The sequence below is a fragment of the Miniopterus schreibersii genome (assembly GCF_964146895.1).
Source record: "Miniopterus schreibersii genome assembly, chromosome: 1".
Classification (NCBI taxonomy): Eukaryota; Metazoa; Chordata; class Mammalia; order Chiroptera; family Miniopteridae; genus Miniopterus; species Miniopterus schreibersii.
In genome coordinates, this window is record NC_138101.1 from 436,965 (window position 1) to 460,273 (window position 23,309).

The 23,309-nt window shown below is 56.5% G+C and overlaps 1 protein-coding gene across 8 annotated transcripts; it reads left to right on the forward strand.

The window, feature by feature from the left end:
- The first annotated feature begins 814 nt into the window (after positions 1-814).
- MAEA (macrophage erythroblast attacher, E3 ubiquitin ligase) lies at positions 815-23,228 on the forward strand. 8 transcript variants are annotated; one of them, XM_081120321.1, is made up of 10 exons: positions 815-915; positions 12,266-12,448; positions 14,035-14,238; positions 15,374-15,496; positions 16,138-16,251; positions 18,529-18,605; positions 19,014-19,122; positions 21,216-21,349; positions 22,109-22,304; positions 22,453-23,228. In XM_081120321.1, exons 1-10 carry the CDS (start codon positions 847-849, stop codon positions 22,546-22,548), a joined length of 1,305 nt encoding a protein of 434 aa, XP_080976447.1. In that variant the 5' UTR covers positions 815-846; the 3' UTR covers positions 22,549-23,228. The 8 variants fall into 8 exon arrangements, with proteins under 8 accessions (XP_080976447.1, XP_080976448.1, XP_080976450.1 ...); XM_081120328.1 differs by lacking the exon at positions 815-915 and adding an exon at positions 1,049-1,115; XM_081120323.1 differs by lacking the exon at positions 815-915 and adding an exon at positions 11,217-11,413.
- Positions 23,229-23,309: the final 81 nt, after the last annotated feature.

Consider the following 23,309-nt stretch of genomic DNA (forward strand, 5'->3'; position numbering starts at 1 on the left):
GCCAAGGCCTCACCCAAGAGAAGCAGTTCCAGCCATCACATTAGGGGCGAGTTCATTAAATGTTTGACCAAAGACAGCAGGCTACTTTTTAAGCTGATGGCCCTTGGCATAATAAGGTTCCCCACCTCTGCTCTAAAGCATGCCCAGGCTGGGCCCTGGGCATGAACTTTTAATTTTTGCTTTGAGAGCTGCTTTTCCTGCGAATGAGTTTTAAATACTCCTTTTCTCCACCAATAGGAAACCTGGGGTTCCACATGCGGACCCCAGCAGCTGTTAATCTGGACATGGGGCCCAATGGCTGACATGCAGCCCTGGCCTGCAGACATTCTGGCCAGTTGCCAGAGTGGTCACTTCCTGGAGGGTCACTGCCACCAGGGGGTCACTGCCCCAGGGGTTACAGCCTATAAGGGCGGTTCCGCGGGAGACCCCACGTCAGTCGCCCCCACAGCCGCGCCCCCCGCGGGTCCCAGCCGGGCAGACCTCGGTCCCGTCCATCCCGGTCCTGGGGCTCTGGGCGGCGGGCGCACACACCAGGACGGGAAGGCGGTGGGAGCCACCGGGGGCCAAGAGGCCATCCTGCCCCGCCCCTAGTTCAAGGAGGGGACCGCCCAACTGGTCTTCCCGCTGATTGGCTGGGTGAAAGACAGGCCGGCGGTGATTGGTCGATCCGGACGCCTCTCGGCGCGCTTGCCGTGGCTGTGCCTTCTTCCGCCGCCAGGCCGATGGGCGTACACGATTGGTGCGAGCGCCCCGCCCCGCCCACCCGGCCCCGCCCCGCCCCGTGACGTCACTACCCGGCGTGCCGCGCGCTCCCCCTCCGCCCGCTAATGTTTTGGCCGACTCAAGATGGCGGTGCAGGAGTCGGCCGCCCAGCTCTCCATGACCCTGAAGGTGCAGGAGTACCCGACGCTCAAGGTGCGTCTGCGGGCCCGGCGGCCGCGCCAACCGGCTCCGCGGGCCGCGGGGGGCGGGGGCGGGGGCGGGGCGCGCCCTGGGGCGAAGGGCGGGGCCTGGGGGCCGGGCTCCCCGGGTCTGCGGGTGCAGGGTCTGCGGGGCCGGTCTGCCAGGTCCGGGCGTGTCGGGCTTCCGGAGGCGGCGGTGTCCGGGGCCTGCGGGTCTGTGGGGTGTGCGGGGTCCGGCTCCCCGAGGGCGGCGGGGGCTGCGGCTGTGGGGTCCACGGGGCGGGGTCTGTGGGTCTGCGGGTGTGGGGTTCGGGGGTGCAGGTCTGCCAGGGCCGTGGGCCGGGCTCCCCGGGGCGGCGGGGTCCGGGGTGTGCGGGGTGTGCGGGGCCTGGCTCCCCGGGGCGGCGGGGTCCGGGGTGTGCGGGGTGTGCGGGGTGTGCGGGGCCTGGCTCCCCGGGGCGGCGGGGCCCGCGGGGCCTGCGGCTGTGGGGTCCACCGGGCCGGGTCTGTGGGCTCTGCGGGTGTGGGGTCGTGGGGCTCGGGCCTGCGAGGTCCTGGGGGCCGGGCGGCTGGGCCTGGGGCCTGCGGGCTTGCGGGGCCGGCGCGGCGGGCGTGGCTGCGGTCGTGGCTGCCGGGCCTGCGGGGACTTCGTGGCAGGGCGGGGAGCGCGTCGGCCGGGCGCCGGCTTCGCCCTCGGGGTCCGCGTCGTGGCCCCTGCGCCTGACTCAGCCTGAGCCGCCCGTCTGACAGCCCTGGCGGCGGGCAGGCCGGGTCCGGGTCCGGGGTCCGGGGTTCCGCCTGTGGGGTCCCCGGCGCCCCGCCCAGTGCCCCGCGGCGGGTGACCAGCTGCCCTCCCTGCGCTGAGCGTCAGAAGGTGCCGTGTTGGCTCCCAGTCACTAAGGAGGGAAGCTGTAAGGAGAGCCCCGGCATGTGGTGGAAACCCATTTTGCGGGGTGTTACCAAACCTGAAATACAGCCCTGGCCACTCCTGGGTTGCCGGTTGGGTGACCTTGGACGGTCGCTTAGCCCAGTCGCATTCCATGGTGTTCCTACCTAGCAGGGCGCTGTGCTGCTGCTCAGCTCGTTGGGAAAGGGTTTGATGATTGACTAGAGCAAGGGCCTGGGGAGAAATTCCTTCACGGTCAAGGTCACAGCATTCCCGGGGAGCCCTGGCTGGGCTTCAGTGCTTCCGGATTTCTTCCCTGGGGGCCCCACCTCTGTGGTGGCTGGTGGCAGTGGGTGCAGTGTGGCCAGGTGGCTGTGAGTCCAGCCCCCTGTGGTCACCACTTGCTGGGAGACCTCAGGCTCTGACATGTTTACTCCTGTCCCGAGTAGGCACTATGAGCTCTGATGTCCCCTGAGTGCGAAATGGGGGAACCTCATATTAGAAGATGCAGGACTGGAGCTGGAGCCAGGCTGCCTCGCTGCAGCATCGGCACAGGCTCAGGTGCCCTGCTCTTCCTTAACCAGTGGTTGACGAAGGAGGGGGCCTGGAGCAGGCGCCTGTTTGCGGGACCCCTTCAGGCTTAGGTGGTCAGCGGGTGGCTCACAGAGGCCATGATACCAAGCTCCTTGAGGCGCCAACATCAGTGGGGGAACTGTTACCTGCTGGCCTGTGTTTGGTTCAGTCCACCATCAGGTTGTCATTTGAGCTGACAGACAAGGTTCAAAGGTCAAAACTGGTGGTCATTTTTGGTCCTGGCTGGAGAATGTGACAAACATCCGACAGGAAATGGTTTCTCCTTCCAGCCCTCCTCTGTGATTTCATAATTACGAGTGTGGCTTGAGTTCCACAATTAAGTAGCCGTTGATTGAAGTAGTCACACACATATTCACACAGGTAAAGGAATGTTGTCATTTTAAGTGAGCTTGCCAGATTTAATGACTTTACAGGCAGAATTTTGCCGTCAGACGCTGCCTGCACCACTTGCCTCCCAGGCTGTTCAGGTTTCATAGTAATTCCTGATCTGTGGACACATGTCACTGCTGAGTTAACATTTTTTTCCTAAAAGTTTTCAGGACTGATACCTCATGGATAATGAGGTTTCACTGGGGATCTAGGGGTCCTTGACTTGGACACGTTTGTTGAGAGATCTATTAGTATTATTGTTTTAAATATCTCTTTATTGATTTCAGAGAGAGGAAGGGAGAGGGAGAGAGAGATAGACACATCAGTGATGAGAGAGTCATTGATCGGCTGCCTCCTGCACGCCCCCGACTGGGGATCAAGCCCACAACCCAGGCATGTGCACTGACCAGGAATCGAACCGCAATCTCCTGGATCCTAGGTTGATGCTCAACCGCTGAGCCACACCTGACTGGGCTTGTTGACAGATTTAGCAGGATGTTGGAAGAGCTGATGCCTCAGGAGCTGTGCTGTGCAGTCCTGAGCAGGTTCCAGACCTGAGGCACAGGGTGGAGGCACAGCATCAACGTCAGGGAGGGAGGACTGAGCACTAGGATCCTGGATGGTGCCACTGTGCTGCTCTTATCCAAGGTCCGGTGTCCTGCAGGGTAATGGGGACAGGCATGTACTGGATCAAGTCCTTAGACATGATGGGAGTCCTCACATTTGCAGCCCTGGGGCAGTTTTTCACACCCTCAGGCCTGGGGCTCCTAGGTACCCAGAGAATTGGGAAGAGAATGAAGCTGCTGTGAGGTGCTCCTGCCCTGCTCTGATCTAGGTACGCTGCCCTCGCTTTACCCGTCCTGGGTGGGGTTGATGGCATAGGCCTCTCTACCTTGTGGACATTTGGGCTGGATGGTTCTTTGTCATTGGCTTGAGCACTGTAGGATGTATAGCAGTACCTCCGGCATCCACCTACCAGGTGCCAGGAGCTTGACCTCAGAATGTCCCTGGACATGGTCAGATGTGCCCTGGGGGCGAAATCACCACCATGAGAACCACGAGACCTGATCTGGCTTCACAGAACTGGTTTTTATGTTCTTATAAGCTGGGGCAGGAGGTGATGGGGGGGTTGGCAGCCTCATGGTCTCGCCCTGGCTGTGTCCCTTACCCTTGAGTACCCTCAGGTATCGGGTGTAGATCATGCCCTTCCAGCCTTCATGGACAGAGAGGGGAGAAACTTGGGTGCCTGTTCCACTATCTTGAACTAATTTTGTTTTTAATAGTTTTTTCTGACTATGAAAGTAACTTATTTATTCTCCAAATTATTCTGCTAATCGTCCCATTAATATTTTGGTGTGTTTCTGTCTTTTCCCTTTAGATAGCTGAAGTCAAGAAGTATTTTAGAGACCTTCCTTATTATCACCCAAACCGGGGAGTCTGCACAGCCCAGGGGAAGGGGTCTGGCATTGGTCACCCAGCCACCTGCCTTCAGGGCCTGAGGTGGCGCGATAGCTGAGTGTGTCATGGTCTGCTCTCCTGTTATCAGACCCAGGCAGGTCCTGTTTGTTGGTGCCTTTGTTTTACAGTGCCTGACTGTGACGCACAGGGCACAGGCTGAGGCCTCATGCACCTCCCACAGCTCTCGGGCACTGCTAGGGGCATTGCGGTGTTGCAAAGAAAAAGACAAGTAAGGTTCTTGTCCTGGTGCAACTCCTGTCAGTGGGAGGGAGGCACTGAACACGTGGACAGGACATTTCAGGTCCCTTAACGACCAGGATGAAGGTGAGGCAAGTGAGGGACAGTGGGAGGGCGGGGGACCTGCGGGGGTGGGTGTGGTGGCTTCAGTGATTGACCGTGGACTTCTATTTTGGGAGGACTTTGTGGCCATGTTGAAGTGTTGACAGACCCTAATCTGTCCGCACCCAGTCCCGTTGGAGCGATGTGACTCAGGACATTCCCAAGCCATACAGAAGTTATGATTGCAGGCCCACTGAGTGCCTAGACCCATGGGGTGCCACGGGTGCCACGGCTGCAGGTTAGCAGGAACAGAAGCAGGCCAGGAAGACAGTGGCCCCAGAAAAAAGTGGTGGCTGGCACACGTGGCAGTGCGTGAGCCTGGCATGGCCAGCATTCTTCCTGGGGCTCTGGGTGGAGTGGGGTGTTGGGTGCTGACCTGAACGTGAAAGCTCTGTATCTGCCAGGTGACTGTCGGGTATTGTCAGGTGTAAAGTGTTTTAGAGTTTTTATACCTGGAGACCATTATTTTGAAAACTGAGAAAAAGAATTACCTACCATTTCACTAACTACAAACTAATTGTTAATAACTAAACATCCCTGGAGAGTTTAACACTGGAACTATTCAGCCAAATGGCTCAGTGGAGAAAAGCTCTGGCTGTGCTCATGGGCTCACTGGCAGCAGTCCTGACCTCGGGCCGCGTGCTCCCAGGTGGTGCTCAGGCCCTCCCCGTCTCAGCCTCCTCAACATGACCTGCCTCCCTGCTGTGCCCCACACCCTTATCCCTGTCAGCTTGGGCTTGGAGCCCACCCCTTGCCTACTGCTGCAGCACTCAGTTCTTCCTGCTGCCTCACTTTCCCCCTCTGACGGCTCTGATTGCCCCATCCTGAACATGTCCTCCTCCAGCTGCTGGTCCTCTGTGCCCTCCACCCCAGTCTGGGAGCTTCTGGTCTTATTTGGGGTAAACCTCAGAGTTGTTGGAGTGGCCCCAGGCCCTCATGACTTGGCCTCCTGCCTCTCCTTCCCTGTCCCCTCCCCTCTCCCTTCTCCCCCCCTCCACTGCCCTCGGGACTGAGCCACAGTGGCCTTCCCACTGCAGCAGGATGTGCCAGCATGGTGGGTCCTCAGCCTTTGCATTTGTTTGCTTTGTCCAGAATCCTTTCCCCCAGGTGTCCATATGGCTTATTCCCTCACCTGATTTGGTCTTTGCTCAGGTGTCACCTTCCCAGTGAGGTCACTTTATTTAAACTGGAAGCCCCACCACCTCCTTTGCTCCATCTTTCTTCTTGGCTCCTACCTCCACCTGACAGTGTGTTTTGCTTCATTGTTTCTAACTGTGAGTTCATAAGCTCTGGGAGGGCAGAGAAGAAATAATTATTCAATTAAAAAATAGACTATCCAGCCTGGCTGGGCATAGCTCAGTGGTTGAGCATCGACCTAGGATCCAGGAGATGAAGATTCGATTCCCTGTCAGGGCACATCCCCGGGTTGTGGGCTCGATCCCCAGCACGGGGTGTGCAGGAGGCAGCCGATCAATGAACTCTCATCATTGATGTTTCTCTCCCTCTCCCTTCCTCTCTCTGAAATCAATAAAGGTATATTTAAAACAAAACAACAACAAAACACTATTCAGTGTTATTTTGGCAATTCTGTCCAAAGCAGTAAGAATTGAAATAGAAGTAAATGTAACTATTAGAATGGATGAGACATAACATGTTTATGTGCCCGTTAAACACAAGCCAACTAGAGAGGGTGGCCAAGACTGTGTGAAAAAACACACAACACAGCCGACTAACTGGGAAGTGATTACAATGACTAAGAAAGGCCAGCACAGCGACTGGGCACTTGATAAATGCACAGAACCCCATCCCTTTTCTGTGACCCAGCAGCAGCCGTTAAAGCAAGTCATTCACAGTCACCTAACAGAGCAGCAGGTTACCCAGCGGCACGGAGACCTGGCTCCTCAGCAGCCCTGAGGGAGGTGCGCCACAGAGACTGTGCCTTCCTGTTTGACAGTAGTGGCAGCTGGGCAGCACCCCTGCCTTTGTGCGCTTGCTCAGAAATTCCTTATTTATCACAGGAACCAGCAGGAGGGGCCAGACCCTGTTTGACCCCAGAGTGGTATGAAGTGCTACAGTAGCAACCTTGTTGCAAAAACGGCTGCCTGCTGTTTATATTTTTTATCTAAAAAGTGAGGAAGTGCCCCAGCCTGTGTTGACCTATGAACCAGGAGGTTATGGTTGGATTCCTGATCAGGGCACATGCAGGCTTGATCCCCACTAGGGGGTGTGCAAGCGGCAGCCCATCAATGACTCTCGCATCATTGATGTTTCTATCTCCCTCTCCTTCCTCTCTCTCTAAAATAAATAAAAACATATATTTTTTTGAAAAGTAAGGAAGTGAGCTGTGCTGGTGTTACTTATGACACGGGACACAGGTGCCCATGTGCTTTGTGTTGGGTTTGGTCAGTGAGCCATCCCAGGCAGTGGGTTGAGGCCCTGGAGGATGGCTGGGTCCCACCTGCAGCGCCAGGCTGACTCAGGATGTGAGGCTTGTTTTGTTTTACTTTGCTGCCCTTTCTGAAAAGGACCATCTCATGACTAGTTTTCTGCAGGTAACCAGCGGATTTTGATGAGATGATGCACCAGCACCGGGAGGAGCATGTGGAGGTGCTGACCACTCTTCCCTCCTTAAACTGGTCTCATCCTACCCCCAGAGCTGACCAGAAATGTCATTTTTTCAAGGAGCCTATTTAAAATGGAGGTTTGGACCACTCCTGCCCGTGGTGAGCGTCCTTCAGGGGTGCCATGCTTGGGAAATCAGCTGGGGTAACACAAAGCCACCGTGGCTGGGAGGCTGTCCCCTGCACACCCTGGGACAGACAGCTCTCCAGGACGCAGAGGGACGTGCACCGCCATACAGGGCTCAAGCAGTGCCTTAGAAGGTGTTCTTGGCTTTATGATAAATAAATAGAAACCTCTTCTGAGGTTTCTTAATTGTCCGTGAAAGATAAGAAACCTCTTGCCAATGGGGAAACCCTTCCTTCCTGTGCTGGTAAAAGTGGCTGAAAACATCGTGATGACAAATGAAATGCATTTCTTTGTCAGCAGATACCATCAAAGCCTATGGCCAGCACTGCAGAGGCACGGGAGCTGGGCACTGGAGCAGACAGCCCTGGGTGGGAGGGGCGTGTGGAGCTGGTGGGGTGCAGATGTTCCCTGCAGGTCTTAGCTGTGCTCGCCAGGTTTGTTTCAGGTATAAAAACAGGAAAGGCTTTTTTTTGAGAGTCACTGATGGGGAAGGAAGTGCTGGAGGAACCACATCAGCTCAGTGACTGGAGAAAACCCATGATCTTAAAGGCTGCTCGCAACCAGTTACTAAGGAAAAACCAAGTAGATACAGACCTAAGTCTCTGGTTTAGCAGATAAGATAGAACCAGAATTTAAAAGCAAATAACAAACTTTATTTTTTTTAAAAGGGAAAGTCACTTATATTTTTAGAATTTTTTAAAAAAATATGTTTTTATTGATTTTTTTAGAGAGAGAGGGAGAAAGAGAAACACTGATATCAACATTGATTGGCTGCCTCCTGCACACCCCCTGTTGGGGATCAAGCCTGTAACCCGGGCTTGTGCCCTGACCAGGAATCAAACTGGGAGCTCCTGGTGGGTGCATAGGTCGATGCTCAACTGCTGAGCCACGCCGGTCGGGCAAATAACAGACTTTAAAAACCCACCAAATATGGACCATAAAGAGCCGATTCAAATGGATGAGAAAGAGCCAAGACCGCTCTTCCTTGTGGAGTGTTGGACATGGCCACAGACAGAAAACGTGTAGAAGGGAAACTGTTGAGTCATAAAATTGCTATTTTGTAGGTTAAAAAATGATGCCTGGATAGGCCTGTGACATTTAAAGAGATTCAGAACAACTTTGCATAAAGAAAAGCCCAGGATCAGATGCTGTCACTGGTGAACTCTGCTCTGTGTTTAAAGAAGAAAGTGCAGGACCTTGACAGGCTCTCTGAAGAATAGAAAGGAACTTCTCCCAGCTCTGCATTCTATGAAGTCAGTGCTACCCTGATGCCAGGACCAGACAAAGACATCTCGAGAAAACTGTCAGCCATTATTCAACATGAATGAATATAGGTGCTAGGAACCGTCAACAAGATGCTAGAAAACCGTGTCTGACAAGCTGGTGAAGGGAGTGTGAACAGCGACTGTGGGGTTTACCTGTACCGCAGGAATGCAAGGTTGGTTCAACATGCAAGGTACCGTCCTCATAGTGCAGAGGACAGAACCACTCCATCTTCACCTCGCTGACACATGCAAAGGCATTCAACAGAATCTAACCCCTTTCCACGATGAAAACACTCAACCAACCAGGAACAGAAAGGAACTTCCCCAGTCTGGTCAAGGGGATCTGTGAAAGCCCACAGTTGATGCCATGCTGCTCCCTGAGATCAGGCACAGACACGGGGTCCCCTCTCCACTGCTGTTCAGCACTGTCCTGAGGCTCCAACCGAGGCAGTGTGGCAGGGAAAAGAAGTGAGGCATTCAGGTAGAAAAGGAACAGGCAAAACTATCTGCAGATGAAATGCTCCTATCTGTGGGAATCCTAAGGAACACGCACACACCTGTTAGAACTAATGAGCAAGAGACGGGATCCATACGTAAGACATTGTGTTTCTGTACCTTAGAAATGAAAACCAAGAAGGAAATCAAGAAAATTTTATTTATAATAGCACCAAGAATAATAAAATACTTAGGAATAAGACTTACTGTTAAGATAGCAGTGCTTCTCAGATTGATCTACGGATTCAGCACAGTCCATAAGAAATTTGTAGTTGTCTTTTTTGAAGAAATTGACAAGCAATCCTGAAATCCTTATGGAAATGCACAGGACCCAGAATAGCCAAAACAGTGATGTGGGTCAGCTCAGGCGGTTGTAACAAAGTACCAGAAACTGTTCGCAGTTCAGAGGCTCGAGTCCGAGGTCGGGGTGCAGCGTGGCCGGTTCTGGTGAGGCCGCCTCCAATTGCAGAGGGCGACTTGGCAGAGATGAGAGCCCTTGGGCCCCTGCTAAGGGCACTAATCCCATTCATGAGGCCCCACCCTCGTGACTTAATCTACCTCCCAGAGGCGCCATAACATTGGGGCCTTTGTACCCCCATAATTCATGATTTCAACATAAGTTAATGGGGGCACAGTTGGTCCATGGCACCACTGAACAACAGCTCCCACCCCTCCATCGACCCCAGCACCCACATCTCCTTTCTGTCTCTAGGATGTGGCTGCTCTAGGGACCTCATGGAAGGGGGCTCCCACAGGGCTGTCTCATTAGCACCATCCTCCAGGTCTATCGTGTATGGCCTCGCGTGCTGTCCTGCATTTTAAGGCTGAGCTATACTCCATGTGTGGGCCATGTTTTCCTAACCCTTTCGTCCAGAGCTGGACACTCAGCTGCTTCTGCTCCTCAGCTCTTGTGAGGGTGCTGCAGAGGTCTCCTTTAGGGATTCAATGACCCTCGAACAGACGGGTTTGATCTTCACAGGTGCAACTTACCTGTGGTTTTTTACGGTAAGTATACAGTTGGCCCTTTGTATCCCTGGGTGTCACATCCACAATTTGACCGACCACCAACTGAAAACAGGAGTTTTGCTCTGAGGTTGGGGATCCATATATATGGAGGGCAGACAAGTATTTGTGGATTTTCGACTGCGCTGGGGTTGGCTCCCCTACCCCCCTTTTCTATGTACCTGGAAGTGGGATTGCTGGGTCATGCGTGTTTGAGGAACCTCCATCCTGTTTCCACAGCAGCTGCACCATTCACATTCCCGCCACAGTGTGCAGGTGCCAGTGTCCCCGCATCCTGCTGGCACTTGGTTCTAGTCTGGGTGGTGGCCATCCTAGTGGGTGGGAACTGGTGTTTCTCCGTGGTGTTGATGCTACTCCCTGAGCACCTTCAGTCCGTGTCACCTGGCAACGTAGTAATGTCTGCGGAAGATCTTTGCCCGTTCTTTAGGCAGATTACTTGGGGGTTTTGTTGAGTTTTAGGAATTCTTTGTGTGTTCTGGACATGAACTCGTGCATGGTGTGTGGTTTGCACACACTTCTCTGTTCCTGGGCTGCCTTTCCTGTTGACAGTTCCCTTTGTTTCACAGTTTAAGTATGATACCGCCCACTGGTCTTTTGATTTTGTTGACTGTGCTTTTAGGGATATATTTTTATTTACTTTTATTTGAATTCTTCCAGTTTATTACATTTCTAGTCATGTTACCCATTTATTTAGACAATATTTTTTTCCCTTTAACTACATTTTTTTAGTCTGACTGTATCTTTTATTAGTTTCTTTCTTTGCCGCTGTTTATTGTACCTCCCGTTACCTTACCTCGTGGACTGTATATTTTTGTTTGGCTGAGGCCTTTTGCTGAGTCCCTTTCCTCCCAGAAAGTTTGTGGGCACTAAATGTGGAGGCCCTGAGCATCTGAGATGACCCACATTCCCTCCTTCTTCAGTGATAGTTTGGTGTGGTTTAGAATCTTCAGCATTTCTGAAATTCCATTCCTTCTTTTGGCAAAAGCCCTTTGGGAAAGAGGAGGCAGGGAAGGAGCTGTTGGTTACCAAACAGCAGGGTGGGTTTGGGAAGGGCTGGAGCCAGCAGGAAGGGCTGGGTGCCCTGGGCGGAAGGCTGAGGAGCAGCTGGCTGGAGAGGCTGCCACGTGGCTCAGCACCACACACTCTGAGTACACGGAAGTGAACTCTAGGAGCTCCTGCTGGGGGCTGGGCTAGTCACACCCCTGACCTTGGACATACCCAAGGTCCTGGGCTCTAGCCTGACTGGTGGAGAGGGTGGGGTGGCCAAAGGCAAGGCCTGAAAGCTCAGCTCTGGGGAGCGTGCAGCGGGCTCAAACCCTAAGGGCCAAGTGCAGGTGAGTCCTTGTGTGGGAGGGATGGGGGCAGGAAGTACAGGTCAGGGCCACTTGGAGGTGAGGTGAGTGGGGGTGTAGGGGCTGGCAGGGCCCCAGAGGCAGTACTGAGGTGATGGAGTGTTTGCAGCTGTAGGAGTGTGGCTGTGCCAGGGTGGGCCAGTGCAGTGTCTGCCCTGTGGACACTGGTCCCTCATGCCTAACCACGATTCTGTGCAGCATCGGCTACCTGCACCCCAGACAGGTACCAGGTCCTGAGTTGGTTTCTTTCATCAAAAGATTAAGTTCTGACTATAATCTTACAATATAAATTGTTGGGACTGGGTACTGATGATGGACTGAAGATGAAATTATAGCATCGCCTGCTTCCTTTGGATAAAAGTTAGAAACAGACATCCATGCCCAGGCTATGAAGCTGGCCTTGGCATCTCCCCTGTGCTTTGTCGGCTCTGGGGCTTGGGGATGGTGTGCTTTAAAAATTTACTTTTTAGCCTCACCCAAGGGTATGTTTTATTGATTTTAGAGAGAGGAAGGGGGAGAGACATTGATGTGAGAGAAAAGCATCAACTGGTTGCCTCCCATATGCATCCCAACTGGGGATTGACCTGCAGCCTTTTGGTGTACAGGATGATGCTCCAGCCAACTGAGCCCCCCCCCCCCCCAACGGCGGGACGGTTTGCATTTTTCTGTTGGTCTCTTTGTACAGGAACATTTGTGAGCCTCTGTTCGTGCCATCTTCCGTGGGGCTCAGCCAGGTTTTATAGAACCTGGACCCTAAGGAAGTGCTGTGAAGGAGGCCACACGTCCCACGTGGGACTGTGGGTCTTAGCCCTCTCTCCCGTTTCCCCTCTCCAGGTGCCCTATGAAACACTGAACAAACGCTTTCGAGCTGCTCAGAAAAACATCGACCGTGAGACAAGCCACGTCACCATGGTGGTGGCCGAACTAGAGAAGACCCTGAGCAGCTGCCCTGCTGTGGACTCTGTGGTCAGCCTTCTGGATGGCGTGGTGGAGAAGCTCAGTGTCCTCAAGAGGAAGGTCGGTGCTGGTTCCGGGCCTGCCTGCCCAGGTTGTCCTGAGAAAGGGCTGTCTCCTGTGGGAGCTGGGACGCAACTGGGCCATGTTGTCCTGAGAGGGACTGGTCACGACCGGATGTGGGAGGGCTGTGCTGACAGGTGGCCCCTCCATGCTTCCTGCACTCCGGAGCCTCAGCACAGCCTCCAGTCCTATTCTTCCTCCTGTGGGCCTTGCCATCCTGGCTCCAAAGTGTCCCAGGCCCACATGGGCAGGCTGGATGGGGAGGGGGTTGGTATATTATATTTAGAATTTCACCTCAAAACAGCACATAGGGTTTTTTGTTTCTGGGAATGGTAGATGGCGCATTTGCACAAATATGCCCACTGAGAACAACCCCAAAATTGTGATATTTTAAAATACCTTGCTGAATGTATCAAAGAACTCCTGAGAAGAAAGGAATCACCAGGAGGGCAGGGGTCAGAAAGGAGCAGGGGAGGAGGGCATACTGGCCACTCCATGCACCGAGGAGCCCCTCCAGGGCCTGGTGTGCCAATGACCTGGGCCCGGATGCTGCGGCCCTGCAGCTCTGCCCCTCTGATGAGGGTGCCCCAGGAGTGGATGCCCCAACAAAGCATTGCAGCCCTTCAACCTGGTGCAGTGGTCCCAGCAGGGCAGCCTCTGGGGCCAGGCAGAATAAATGCAGTTCTGCGGTGTGCGGCCCATCACGTGGTGTAGTTACCAGGTACAGGGAAGGTGACTAGACACAGAAGAAGCAGTGTAAGGAGGGCCGCAGGGACTCAGACACAGAAGTGGTCAGAGACTGTAGTTCACTGTGCTTAACGAGTCAATAACAGCTTGAAAGTTTCTGCAGAAGACAAAATATAAAAAGTGATTCAGTTTAAAAAGAACCAAAAAACACAGCAACTGGAACGAAAAACTGTGCTTGCTTGTAACAGACACTTTAACAGCCTCAGACAGCTATGTGAGAGTCAGTGAGCCAGGGTGAGCACAGGGCAGGGTGCAGGGGGTGTCGAGAGGGAGAGCCCTGGCAGGAGCTCTGCCCTGTCTGCCTGTTTGTCTGGGCCTGGGTGGGCACAGAGACCCAGGCCTGGGCCAGGGCCAATCCACACCCTAAACAGGGCAAACAAAACAGAAAGGCAAGGAGATGCACATTAAAGTCAGTGAGAGAGAAGGGCCGCTTGTCAGGAGCAGCAGATATCCCACGGCCAGCCCACTGCCCAGCAGCCGGCGGCCCGAAAGTGGTGCGGCCAGAGCGCAGGGCCTGCCGTCCTGCGGGGCAGCGCCTGCTTCAGCGCGCTGCTGGCCGCAGGCGGGACCCGCGGTGTGGGACGCTGCGGAACAGCTGAATTAGTTTTGAACAAAGCTGACTTTAAGGGAAAAAGCATCGTAAAAGAGCAGCTCAGGGTGTAACGATGCAGGATAACTGCGAAGCTGTACCAGATTAAAAATGCACGAACGTGGCAGCAGCTGCGGAAGGGCTCAGCCGTAGCCAGTGCGGACCGAGGCGCGGGTCCAGACTGGCCGCACCGCGCCGCGGGTGGGGCAGCCGGCGCGCCCGGGCCGGGCCTGACGCGTCTCCGTCGCAGGCGGTGGAGTCCATCCAGGCGGAGGACGAGAGCGCCAAGCTGTGCAAGCGCCGCATCGAGCACCTCAAGGAGCACAGCAGCGACCAGCCGGCGGCCGCCAGCCTGTGGAAGCGGAAGCGCATGGACCGCATGATGGTGGAGCACCTGCTGCGCTGCGGCTACTACAACACGGCGGTGAAGCTGGCGCGGCAGAGCGGCATCGAGGTGGGGCGCGTCCCGGGCCTGCCCGCCCCGCCCCCGGCCCGATGTGATGGGCGCGGGCGCCGGAGACCGCCCCTCCCGGGCCTGGTCTCGCTGGTGCCGGGACTTTTTCCAGCACAGGGCGCGCTCTGGTCTGTCGGCGGCGCCGGACGGTGCGCAAAGGAGCGTGCTCTTGCCCCCGGCCAGGCGGCCCAGAGCCGAGCGCGCCCCTGCCGGATCCAGTGTCCAGGGTGAGGGTGGTGTCCATGACCCCCAGTAACAAAAAGCGCCACGTTTTGAACCTCTGGTGGCAGAAGCTCTGCAGAGAGCAGTGTCTTCACGGCCGCCGTGTCCTGGGTAGACCCCCCGGCTGCTGCTCTGCCCGGTGCAGGGACCTCCGGCCCCGGCCCCTCAGGGCGTCCCTTCCTGTCCTCAGCAACTCACTGCTCCCACCATGACCCCACCCTCCGTGGCTTAAATCCACCCACGTGTGGCTCCCACCTGGCGCTGCTCCACACCCCAGGCCGGGCCTGGGGCCTCGGGTACCCTGGTGCCGAGCTTGTCCCCGGGCAGGCGGTGAGCCTCTGGTTCTCCGGGGTCGGGCCCTTGTGTTGGACGTTCCACAGGCGCGCTCCAGGCGGGGGGAATTTGCCCGGCGCAGCGTCCTTCCCGTGCAGCGCCTCCGCTTTCCTGCCGCCCGCGCGTGGGCGGGCCCTTGGCACCTGTGCTGCGGGGGCTCCCCAGGCTGTGCCCGCCCTCTTGCGGAGCCTGGTCCTGGGGGCCTTGCCCTGCCGGGATCCCCCAGGGCTCAGCAGCTGCCGCCCTCCCCCCTGGCCACCCCTTTTCAAAACCCTCAAGTTTAAGTAAATCCTCAGAGGAAAAACAAAATGAGGGGATGGATTGCTGGGGTTTCCAGGTCTTCGTGTGAAGGGCGAAATGGGGGCAGGCCTGGCGCCCTCTGGTCCCAGAGTCCTGCTGGGGCTGGGCTCTCCCCTGCGGGACGGCCTGGCCCCGTGCAGACCCTCGGTGCCCCTGGGAGCTGTCTGGCAGGGTGCACACGCACGTTCGGAGGTCCCGGTGGGGCGGGCTGTGGCTCTGTGCGGGGGTCGAGGGGTGCAGGGTCCAGTGCTCTGAGCGTGCACCACTTCCTTCCCCCAAGGACTTAGTGAACATCGAGATGTTTCTGACGGCCAAAGAAGTGGAGGAGTCTCTGGAGAGGCGCGAGACCGCTACCTGCCTGGCCTGGTGCCACGACAACAAGTCCCGGCTGCGCAAGATGAAGGTGCACCTCGGTCCCGGAGGGGCGGGGCTCCCGGAGGGGCGGGCGTGGGTGGGCGGGGCTTCTGGGATGAGTGGGGTGAGGCTGTGCCACCTGCACTGCACGGGAACCAAGGCACCTTCACCTGCTGGTTCAGCTCTTTGGTTCTGGTCATCTGCTGGGGTTGCTAGGTGAGGTATGGGTTTTGGGTATTTCGGGTGGTGCATCCCCTTCTGCGTAGGGTTTGGACCAGTGTTCTCCTTAAGCATGAGGTTCTGAGGGAGCAAGGTGTCAACCATGTGTAAGCAGCCCGTCCATCCCACCCACCTGCATCTCCACCGGCACAGGGAAGCCCTGTGGGGAAGCTGTTGTCCACCTGCAGGGGTGCAGAGTCCAGGCCGGGGTATTCTTGAATACAGCTTTTTTTGAGACCCACAAGCAGCTTAAAAAATGGACACCTAAACATAATTGCAGAGACTAAATATGCTTTCGGGAAGGTGTTTCCACCAGGGGCTTGCAGGGATGTTTAACATATATTAACCCTCCCGCCTCCGTTAGAAAACTTTGTTTTTTGTTTTCTAAACTGAGCGCCTTTAACCCCTCCCTGGTTGAGTTTGTCGTGTGCACATGGTGACCAGCCAAGGGTGACACTCTCTGCCACTCAGGGCCGCCAAAGCGAGCATGACGCGAAGCCGGGACGGAAAAGTAGAGTGGCCAGTGGCTCCCCTAAAGAAAGTGAGGATCTTGGTATGGAAACCATAAAAGGAAAGCCAGAATTGGTACGTAACACCCGCCCCACTCCCTGCCCCAGCCCCCACAGCCGTGCTGCTCGCTGAGCGGGAACTGGGTCGGAAGGAAATGGGCTTCCCGTCTTGACAGGTTGTCTCCGCAAGCCCGTTGCCTCCCAGACCCACGGCTGCTTGGCGAGGGCATGCCCACTCGGGTGCTCTCAGAAGGGGCCTCGCAGCCACGTGTGGGCAAATGGGCCAGGCCGAACAACCAATGGCCGTTGAACTTGAAAGAACAGTCACCCAAAACTGTGCTTGGAAGACGCCCTAGTGACATAGCAAGGTGTTCATAAAATATGGACCGGACACATCAGGGCACTCGACTGCCTCCACAGTATGTGTGTGTGCGTGTGCGCAGTCAGGAAATTAGAGGAGGGAAGAAGCTTCGAGACAGAGTTCACATAGTTAGAAGGAACTTCTGAAGTAGGCGGTCGTGCCAGGTTAGTGTCTTGTGAGTTTACTGGAGTGGGATGTCCATACACTTGAGGACATGTGCACGATGACCTGTGATGTGCTGCGTGTCTGGGAGTCACAAGTACTACAGAGCGTGGTGAGCGTTGATCACCTAACTGTGTGCCTCCCTCTACACGTAGCCACCAGTGGGTGGCCTGCAGTATGCCTTCCCTCCCCTGTCCATGGTCCTGACAGAGACTGGTTGTGCCGGGGAGACGGGTGTAGAGGAGAGTTAGGGTCCTGTGGCTCCTCATCAGCACTGTCATGAAGAGATACAACTTGGGACCTGCTGTGTCAGAGGGAACCTGGGGAGCACAGCCGGTGTAGACAATAGGGCATGTCAGTGCCTGGAGCTGTCCATGGAGTTCACGTAGAGCCCGGGGAGGCAGGCGGGTCCCTCCCCACTGGTCTGTGCCATACTTGCCACTCAGCACATGGCATCTGCCCCACGGTCAGGGGTGGGAAAGGTCCGCCTGGAGTGGAGAGTGAGGGCAGGGGGACCATCTTGCTGTGAGCACCCAGGGTGCGGGCGTGTGGGGCACCAGGTAAGTGGCTCTCTACACCTTTGCCTGGCTAGCCCCAGGGTCTGGGCAGCACGTCTGTGGCATTCCAGCCTCGTCTGTGGCATGAGGATGGGGCCTGAGGAACTTCTGTGGAGCAGTGGGGCTGTACAGCCAGGAGGTTTGGAAGTTTGGGGTTGACTGTACAGTCTCCATTGTGCCACCTGGATCCAGGTGCTGTGGAGCTCGAGTGACAGAGAGGAGCCCTAGGGTTTGTCTCCTGGTCTGTTAGTCCCACATAATTCTGTTCCTGGTTTGAAATACTGAGTGTTATCTGGAACCATGGGGAAGATGTTACAGTTTAAATGACTGCATTTGGAAAAAGCAGCCCAGCTTTTCAGCTCAGGTTACAGAAGTTACCTTTGCCTGCTTACCCTCCACCCCCAAGCACAGCATTTTAGCCCAAATCTGCTTGACATCGCTGAGGTATCAGACTCGTTGTGGGGTGTCCACACGGGGCCTGGCTGGTGGTGGTAGCGCCCCAGACTCATGTGCAGTTTCATGCTGGCGCCTATTAGACACGCAGGGCCTCAGCCAGTCCTGGCTCCTGACCCACTCACCGCCTCTGCAGGCTCTGCCTGGTTCTGGCTGGCCACCCATTCCCAGCCTTCAACCAGGTGTCCATGTGACCCCCACCCTGGTCTCTGCACCTGCTTACACCCCTGTTCCTGTAAGATGCCACCTGGCCTCTCCTGCCAGGTGCCAGATGCTGGGGCCTCGGCACAGGGACTGGCCTGCCTCCCCCAGCAGCCCTGGTGTGGTGGGACAGACCAGCAGGTCAGGGTGGGTGTGACTGATTCTGTGACTCTGAGGCCGGCAGAGACGAGGCCCCAGTGGGCCTGGTGACCGAGGAGGAGTTGCAGTTAGAAGGGCTCACAGTGCAGAGGGGCCACCTGGTTAACTCAGGGCCTTGTGTCCCACACACTCTGAACTGTGATGGCCCCAGTGGCCTTGTGGTGACTCCTGGCTGCTTCTCACTCTTGGCCACACCTGTCAGGCCCACCCAGCCGCCTCCTAGGGTCCAGCCCCATGGTGGCCATGCTGCCCTTGCCTGGCTTCACCAGGACTTTACCAGAAGAGGCTGGGCAGATGAACTGCAGACCCAGGAGCGAGTGGGCTGTGGGCTGCAGGCTGCAGTGAGGGTTGGGGCGTCAGACCTGCCCGGGAGTGCTGTGCACAGTATCCAGCTGATTTGTGGGGTCAGCCAGGCTCTGTGGTGCTGCCATCTAAGCCGTTGTCTCGTCTTTGCCCTCAGAGCTGCCTGGAGTTCAGCCTAAGGATTCAGGAGTTCATTGAACTCATCCGGCAGAACAAGAGACTGGATGCCGTGAGGTATGCTGGTGACCAGACAGGCTCAGGGTCTTGGTGGAGGGTGGTGTCCTCAAGCCCACTGGCCCCTGGGGTCAGAGCGGGGAGCTGCACTGTCTTGTCCTCGTGGTCCGGGTGCAGTGTGCGTCCTTGGGGTTTGGGTTCGTGTAAACCAGGGTCACTGCAAGGCCCCGGGCAGATGCCCCGCACAGCCGGGTAACTCTCCAGGTGTTTCTGTGTGGGATCCTGTACCTGGTGCATCTCACACTGTCCCTGTCCTGTTGCCCTTGGGGCGCTTCTGTGCATCTGGGTGGAGGTCGGGCCCCTGGCAAGCTGGGCTCTGGGCAGACCCTGAGTGTCCAGGTGTATACTGAGCTCAGACCCTTGAAGGTGAAAGTGCAAACTTACAAGAACCAAAACGCTGTCTTCTAGACACGCCAGGAAGCACTTCAGCCAGGCCGAAGGGAGCCAGTTGGATGAGGTCCGCCAGGTCATGGGCATGCTGGCCTTCCCGCCAGACACGCACATCTCCCCCTACAAGGTAACCTGCACCTGCGGGCCCGGGGCTGTGAGGGCCACTCACGATGAGCATGTCACCAGCAAGTCTAGTGGGCCTTTCCCCATTTTGTTTCCATTTTATTGCTGAGAATGGATCACAGGATTTCTCTGTGTTTGGGCCTGGCGAGCACAGTACCTCCCCCAACTCCTCCTGCTGGAGGCTCGCAAACCATGACCATCTCTGCACGGCCTGCCCTGCCCTGCCATGCCATGCCCAGGGTCTCGGTACAGGTGTGCTGATGCCCTCCCAGTGGGTCACACTTGTCTCCTCCTCGGGGTTGCAGGGCTACACCCTCTGAGCTCTTTCCCAAATCCTTTAAGCTCTGCTGCCTGTCCATGAACAATTCCGACTTTAGTCATTTGTCCCGTCTCACACGTTATGTAAACACTGGGGAAGCCAGCTGCACCCTCAGCTCAGAAACAGCTTCCGCCTGGGGCCTCCAGCACAGAGTGGCTGGGTTCTGCCCATAACAGGGCCGTTGTCCCTCCAGTTTTAGTGACAGGTCCTTCAGTCCAGCTCAGCCACCACTAGCCTTTCCCAACTTCGTTTACACTATTGTCAGACTGAGGCTCCCCTTCCTGCCTCTGCTGCCCTCACCGGGGCTGCTGCCTGAGGCTTGTGCAGCGCCCACCTTGCACTTGAGTACTTCACCCCCAGGGGCTTGTGGAGCAAAAAGGCCTCTTCATCCTGGAGGCTGGGCCTGTGCCATGTGGGTGCTGCAGCTAGGGAGGGGCCGGGTTCCTCCCAAAGGCCCCCTCCTATCGCAGGGTTTAGGGTTCACCATGGATCCTTAGGGGACACGTTCTGACCACGGCACCCCCGTCACTGTGCCCGAGGACTGAAGGAACCTCCTTCCTCATGGACTAAACCAGCCTTGCTATCTGGGCCTTGAAGCTGCTGTCCAGGGCTTCCCCTGCAACTTACCCCAGGGCTGGGCCTCACCCACGTGCCCTCACAGCCCCTGGTGGGACCCACCCCCACCCCTGCAGTGCTTGGCTGCAGGCCTCTGCATGGCATCTGGGACCTTCCCCCGACTGAACTCCCACAGTTCTAATCAGTCTTGAGGTCGTGGTGGTGACCCAAACTTAGGTCTTAACTTGTGCATCTCCCTGCTCTGGAGAAGCTTTGTGGCAAATGTAAGAAAGGCCTGCCTGCCCTTTAGAGCTAGATGTTCAGCTCAGGGTGGTCCTGGCACCCATGTCCCCCTCCCTGCGGGGCCTCTCGAGGGCACTTCCCAGGCAGGTGCTGCCTCCACCACCTCCAGGGCAGCAGGCTGGGCAGCCAGTGTCTCCTCCCTGAAGCTGAGCCCTCTGCCTGCCTGGGGTTCCTGGCAAACAGCTGTGCCCACCCCCTCACCAGAGTCAAGTGAGAGGCACAGCCCCTGGGCACATGGAGAACCTTGGCTCATAGGAAGCGGGCAGTTTAAGGCACAGGAAGCGTAGAGCTGAGATGCCCTGTCTTGGATGGAGCCGAGGACCCGAGCGTGTGAAGTGCGGCAGCTCCCTCATTCCCGGCAGGAGTCTTAGGTGGCTGTAAGTGGGTCACACGAGAAGCAGGACGAAGCCTGAAGCAGAGGGTCTGGGCAGGAGGGCTTGGAGCTGCCTTTCCAGAGCTAGCCTCGACTGTGGGCTCAGCCCGCCGTGCACTGTTCAGATGAGAGTAACGTTAGAACAGTTTTGTTACTGTTGGAGTTGGGCGTGACGTGCTCCCTAGACTGGGGCTCACACAGGGTGGCTGGTTGCGCTCTCCTCCCCAATTGGTGTCAGGGATTTTGCTTCTGCATCTGTGCCCCCCCCCCCCCACCTTTGAGTGTAAACCTGGTCATTTTAAGGACATTGACCGGATTTAGCCTTTATTTTCTGGAGTGAGGCTTTTCCACTCAGATCTCCTTGCTCCCAGCAAGAGGCTCCAGACTTGCTCAGCTGAGCTGTCCTTCCAGCTCATGGAGTCCTGTCCTTGTCACAAGACTACAGGATCCCACCCGCCGAGCACCCAGTGGGTTGGAAGGGGTCTTGTCCTGTGGCCCTGATCTGCGTGGGTGCTGTGTTTCGTCCTAGCTCTGCCTTTTCTTCCAGGACTTGCTGGACCCGGCCCGGTGGAGGATGCTGATCCAGCAGTTCCGATACGACAACTACCGGCTGCACCAGCTGGGGAACAACTCTGTGTTCACCCTCACCCTGCAGGCCGGCCTTTCGGCCATAAAGACTCCGTATCCTTCTGTGGCGTGTCTGTGACCCTGTGCCTCACGGGCCCTGGCACTCATCATGCTGTGCAGGCCCTGTGCTGACCCCACCCGGGGTGATGCCCCAGCTGGTCGTAGAAACCGGCCCTGGCACTGCCAGCACACCACATCCATGGAGAGCAGGCGTTTGTGTGTCTTCTGGCAGCTGGGACTTAGACCAGTAGAATATCTTCCCTTTGGCTTCCCAGAATCCTGCAGAGTGTCAGCTGGTCTGAGTCCTTGCTGTCCCAGTGGTGGTCATGTCTCCGCATGTGGCCAGAGAGCTGACAGTCTGACCCCGCATCTGTGGGTTCCTCTTGAGTGTACTGGGCGGTCCCTTCCAGGACTCCATCCAGGTTGTCTGCCTCTTGCTCGTATTCTAATGCTGGGCACATGGGTCAGGCCCTGCCTGGGACGGGACGAGTGGCTGTCCTGGGCCTGTGCTGAGTGCTCTTGAGAGGAAGTGCTTGTCTTTAGGCTTCCTGATGTCCAGTGTGGTGAGGGCCTTGTGGGGCTGGGTGAGCTTGTGCGTCCCCTGCTCTCTGTGGTGAGAGGGGCCTGGGGGCTCTGGCCTCTGGTTTCACTCAGGCTTCAGGCTCTTTTCCTGCTGAGCACAGCATTTTTTTTGCCTTGAAAGAGAATTGCTTGTTCTCAGCCTGGTGGCTGTGGGGCAGTGAGTGGCCTCCACGCACCTGGCCTCACCCTGGATCCCTATACCCCGTGACCCTTCCTTAACCTGGGGCACAGACAGTGCTACAAGGAGGACGGCAGCTCCAAGAGCCCCGACTGCCCCGTGTGCAGCCGCTCCCTGAACAAGCTGGCGCAGCCACTGCCCATGGCCCACTGTGCCAACTCCCGCCTGGTCTGCAAGATATCGGGCGACGTGATGAACGAGAACAACCCGCCCATGATGCTGCCCAATGGCTACGTCTACGGCTACAACGTGAGGGCGTGGGGACCATGGGCAGGAAGCTTGGGGTTTCTTGGATGGGTGCACCTTCCTTCAGGAAGTGACTTTGGCTAAACAGGATGGTTTATTTCCTGATGTTCATCATGTGGTTTTTCCTGATGTGTCTTGTCTTGTTTTGCAGTCTCTGCTCTCTATCCGTCAAGATGATAAGGTTGTCTGCCCGAGAACCAAAGAGGTCTTCCACTTCTCACAAGCTGAGAAAGTATACATCATGTAGGCCCCCGCCTGCACCCCTGCCTGCGGCGGTGTTCCTGTTCCTTGCGACCAAAGACCCGTGAGCAACAACAGACACTTGGGAGCAGAGGAAGGAGGAGAACAGCTTGTACTTGAAAACCACCTTTGGATTGCAGGACTTTGTAACGCGAGTCAACAGCTGGTGCTTCTGGGAAGGGCAGTCCCCATCCAGCCTGGAGACCCATTGGGCACCAGGGAGACTCGAGACATTTCAGAAACAGCTTCCTCCCTGTTGCTAATGATGGGCCCTGGGAACAGGTGTGTCCTGCGTGGTGGCCCAGAGCATTGGTGGCCACCCCGGGTCTCCTGCTGCCACGGAAGCACCAGGAACATGGACTCTGCAGAACCGCTCCCACATGCCCAGCGCCCTCAGGTGGACTGGCTCTGGTCTCTCCTCCTGCATGGCCTGTGCGCCCCATGGGACCCACTGGACCGAGTCTGCAAGGCTTTGCGGTGGTTCCGCCACTCAACTCTTAACGCTGTTGATCACAGAAACGAACAGTCTGGCTGAAGTAACTGCGAGGACTTGGGATCAAGTGAACCGTGTAGTCACACCGCCGTCCATAGAGGTTTGTACTTAGTGCTCATCTTTGCATGTGGATGTTGCTTAGCTAATAAACTGTAAATGTCAACCATGTTAATAAAAGGGTTTTCTATTTCTCATTCCGTGTGAGGCGGAAGCTGCTGTGCGTTTCTGACACCTCGGCCGGCCCATCAGTCAGCAGCATGCAGGGTGGGGCCCCA

What these genes read in the sequence shown, in the direction of transcription:
- MAEA (XM_081120321.1), top strand. Translation starts at nt 847, where the DNA reads ATGGCGGTGCAGGAGTCGGCCGCCCAGCTCTCCATGACCCTGAAGGTG. An exon ending in CGCGGCAGAGCGGCATCGAG is followed by an intron (nt 14,239 to 15,373) that starts GTGGGGCGCGTC and finishes CCTTCCCCCAAG; the next exon opens with GACTTAGTGAACATCGAGAT. An exon ending in CCCGGCTGCGCAAGATGAAG is followed by an intron (nt 15,497 to 16,137) that starts GTGCACCTCGGT and finishes TCTGCCACTCAG; the next exon opens with GGCCGCCAAAGCGAGCATGA.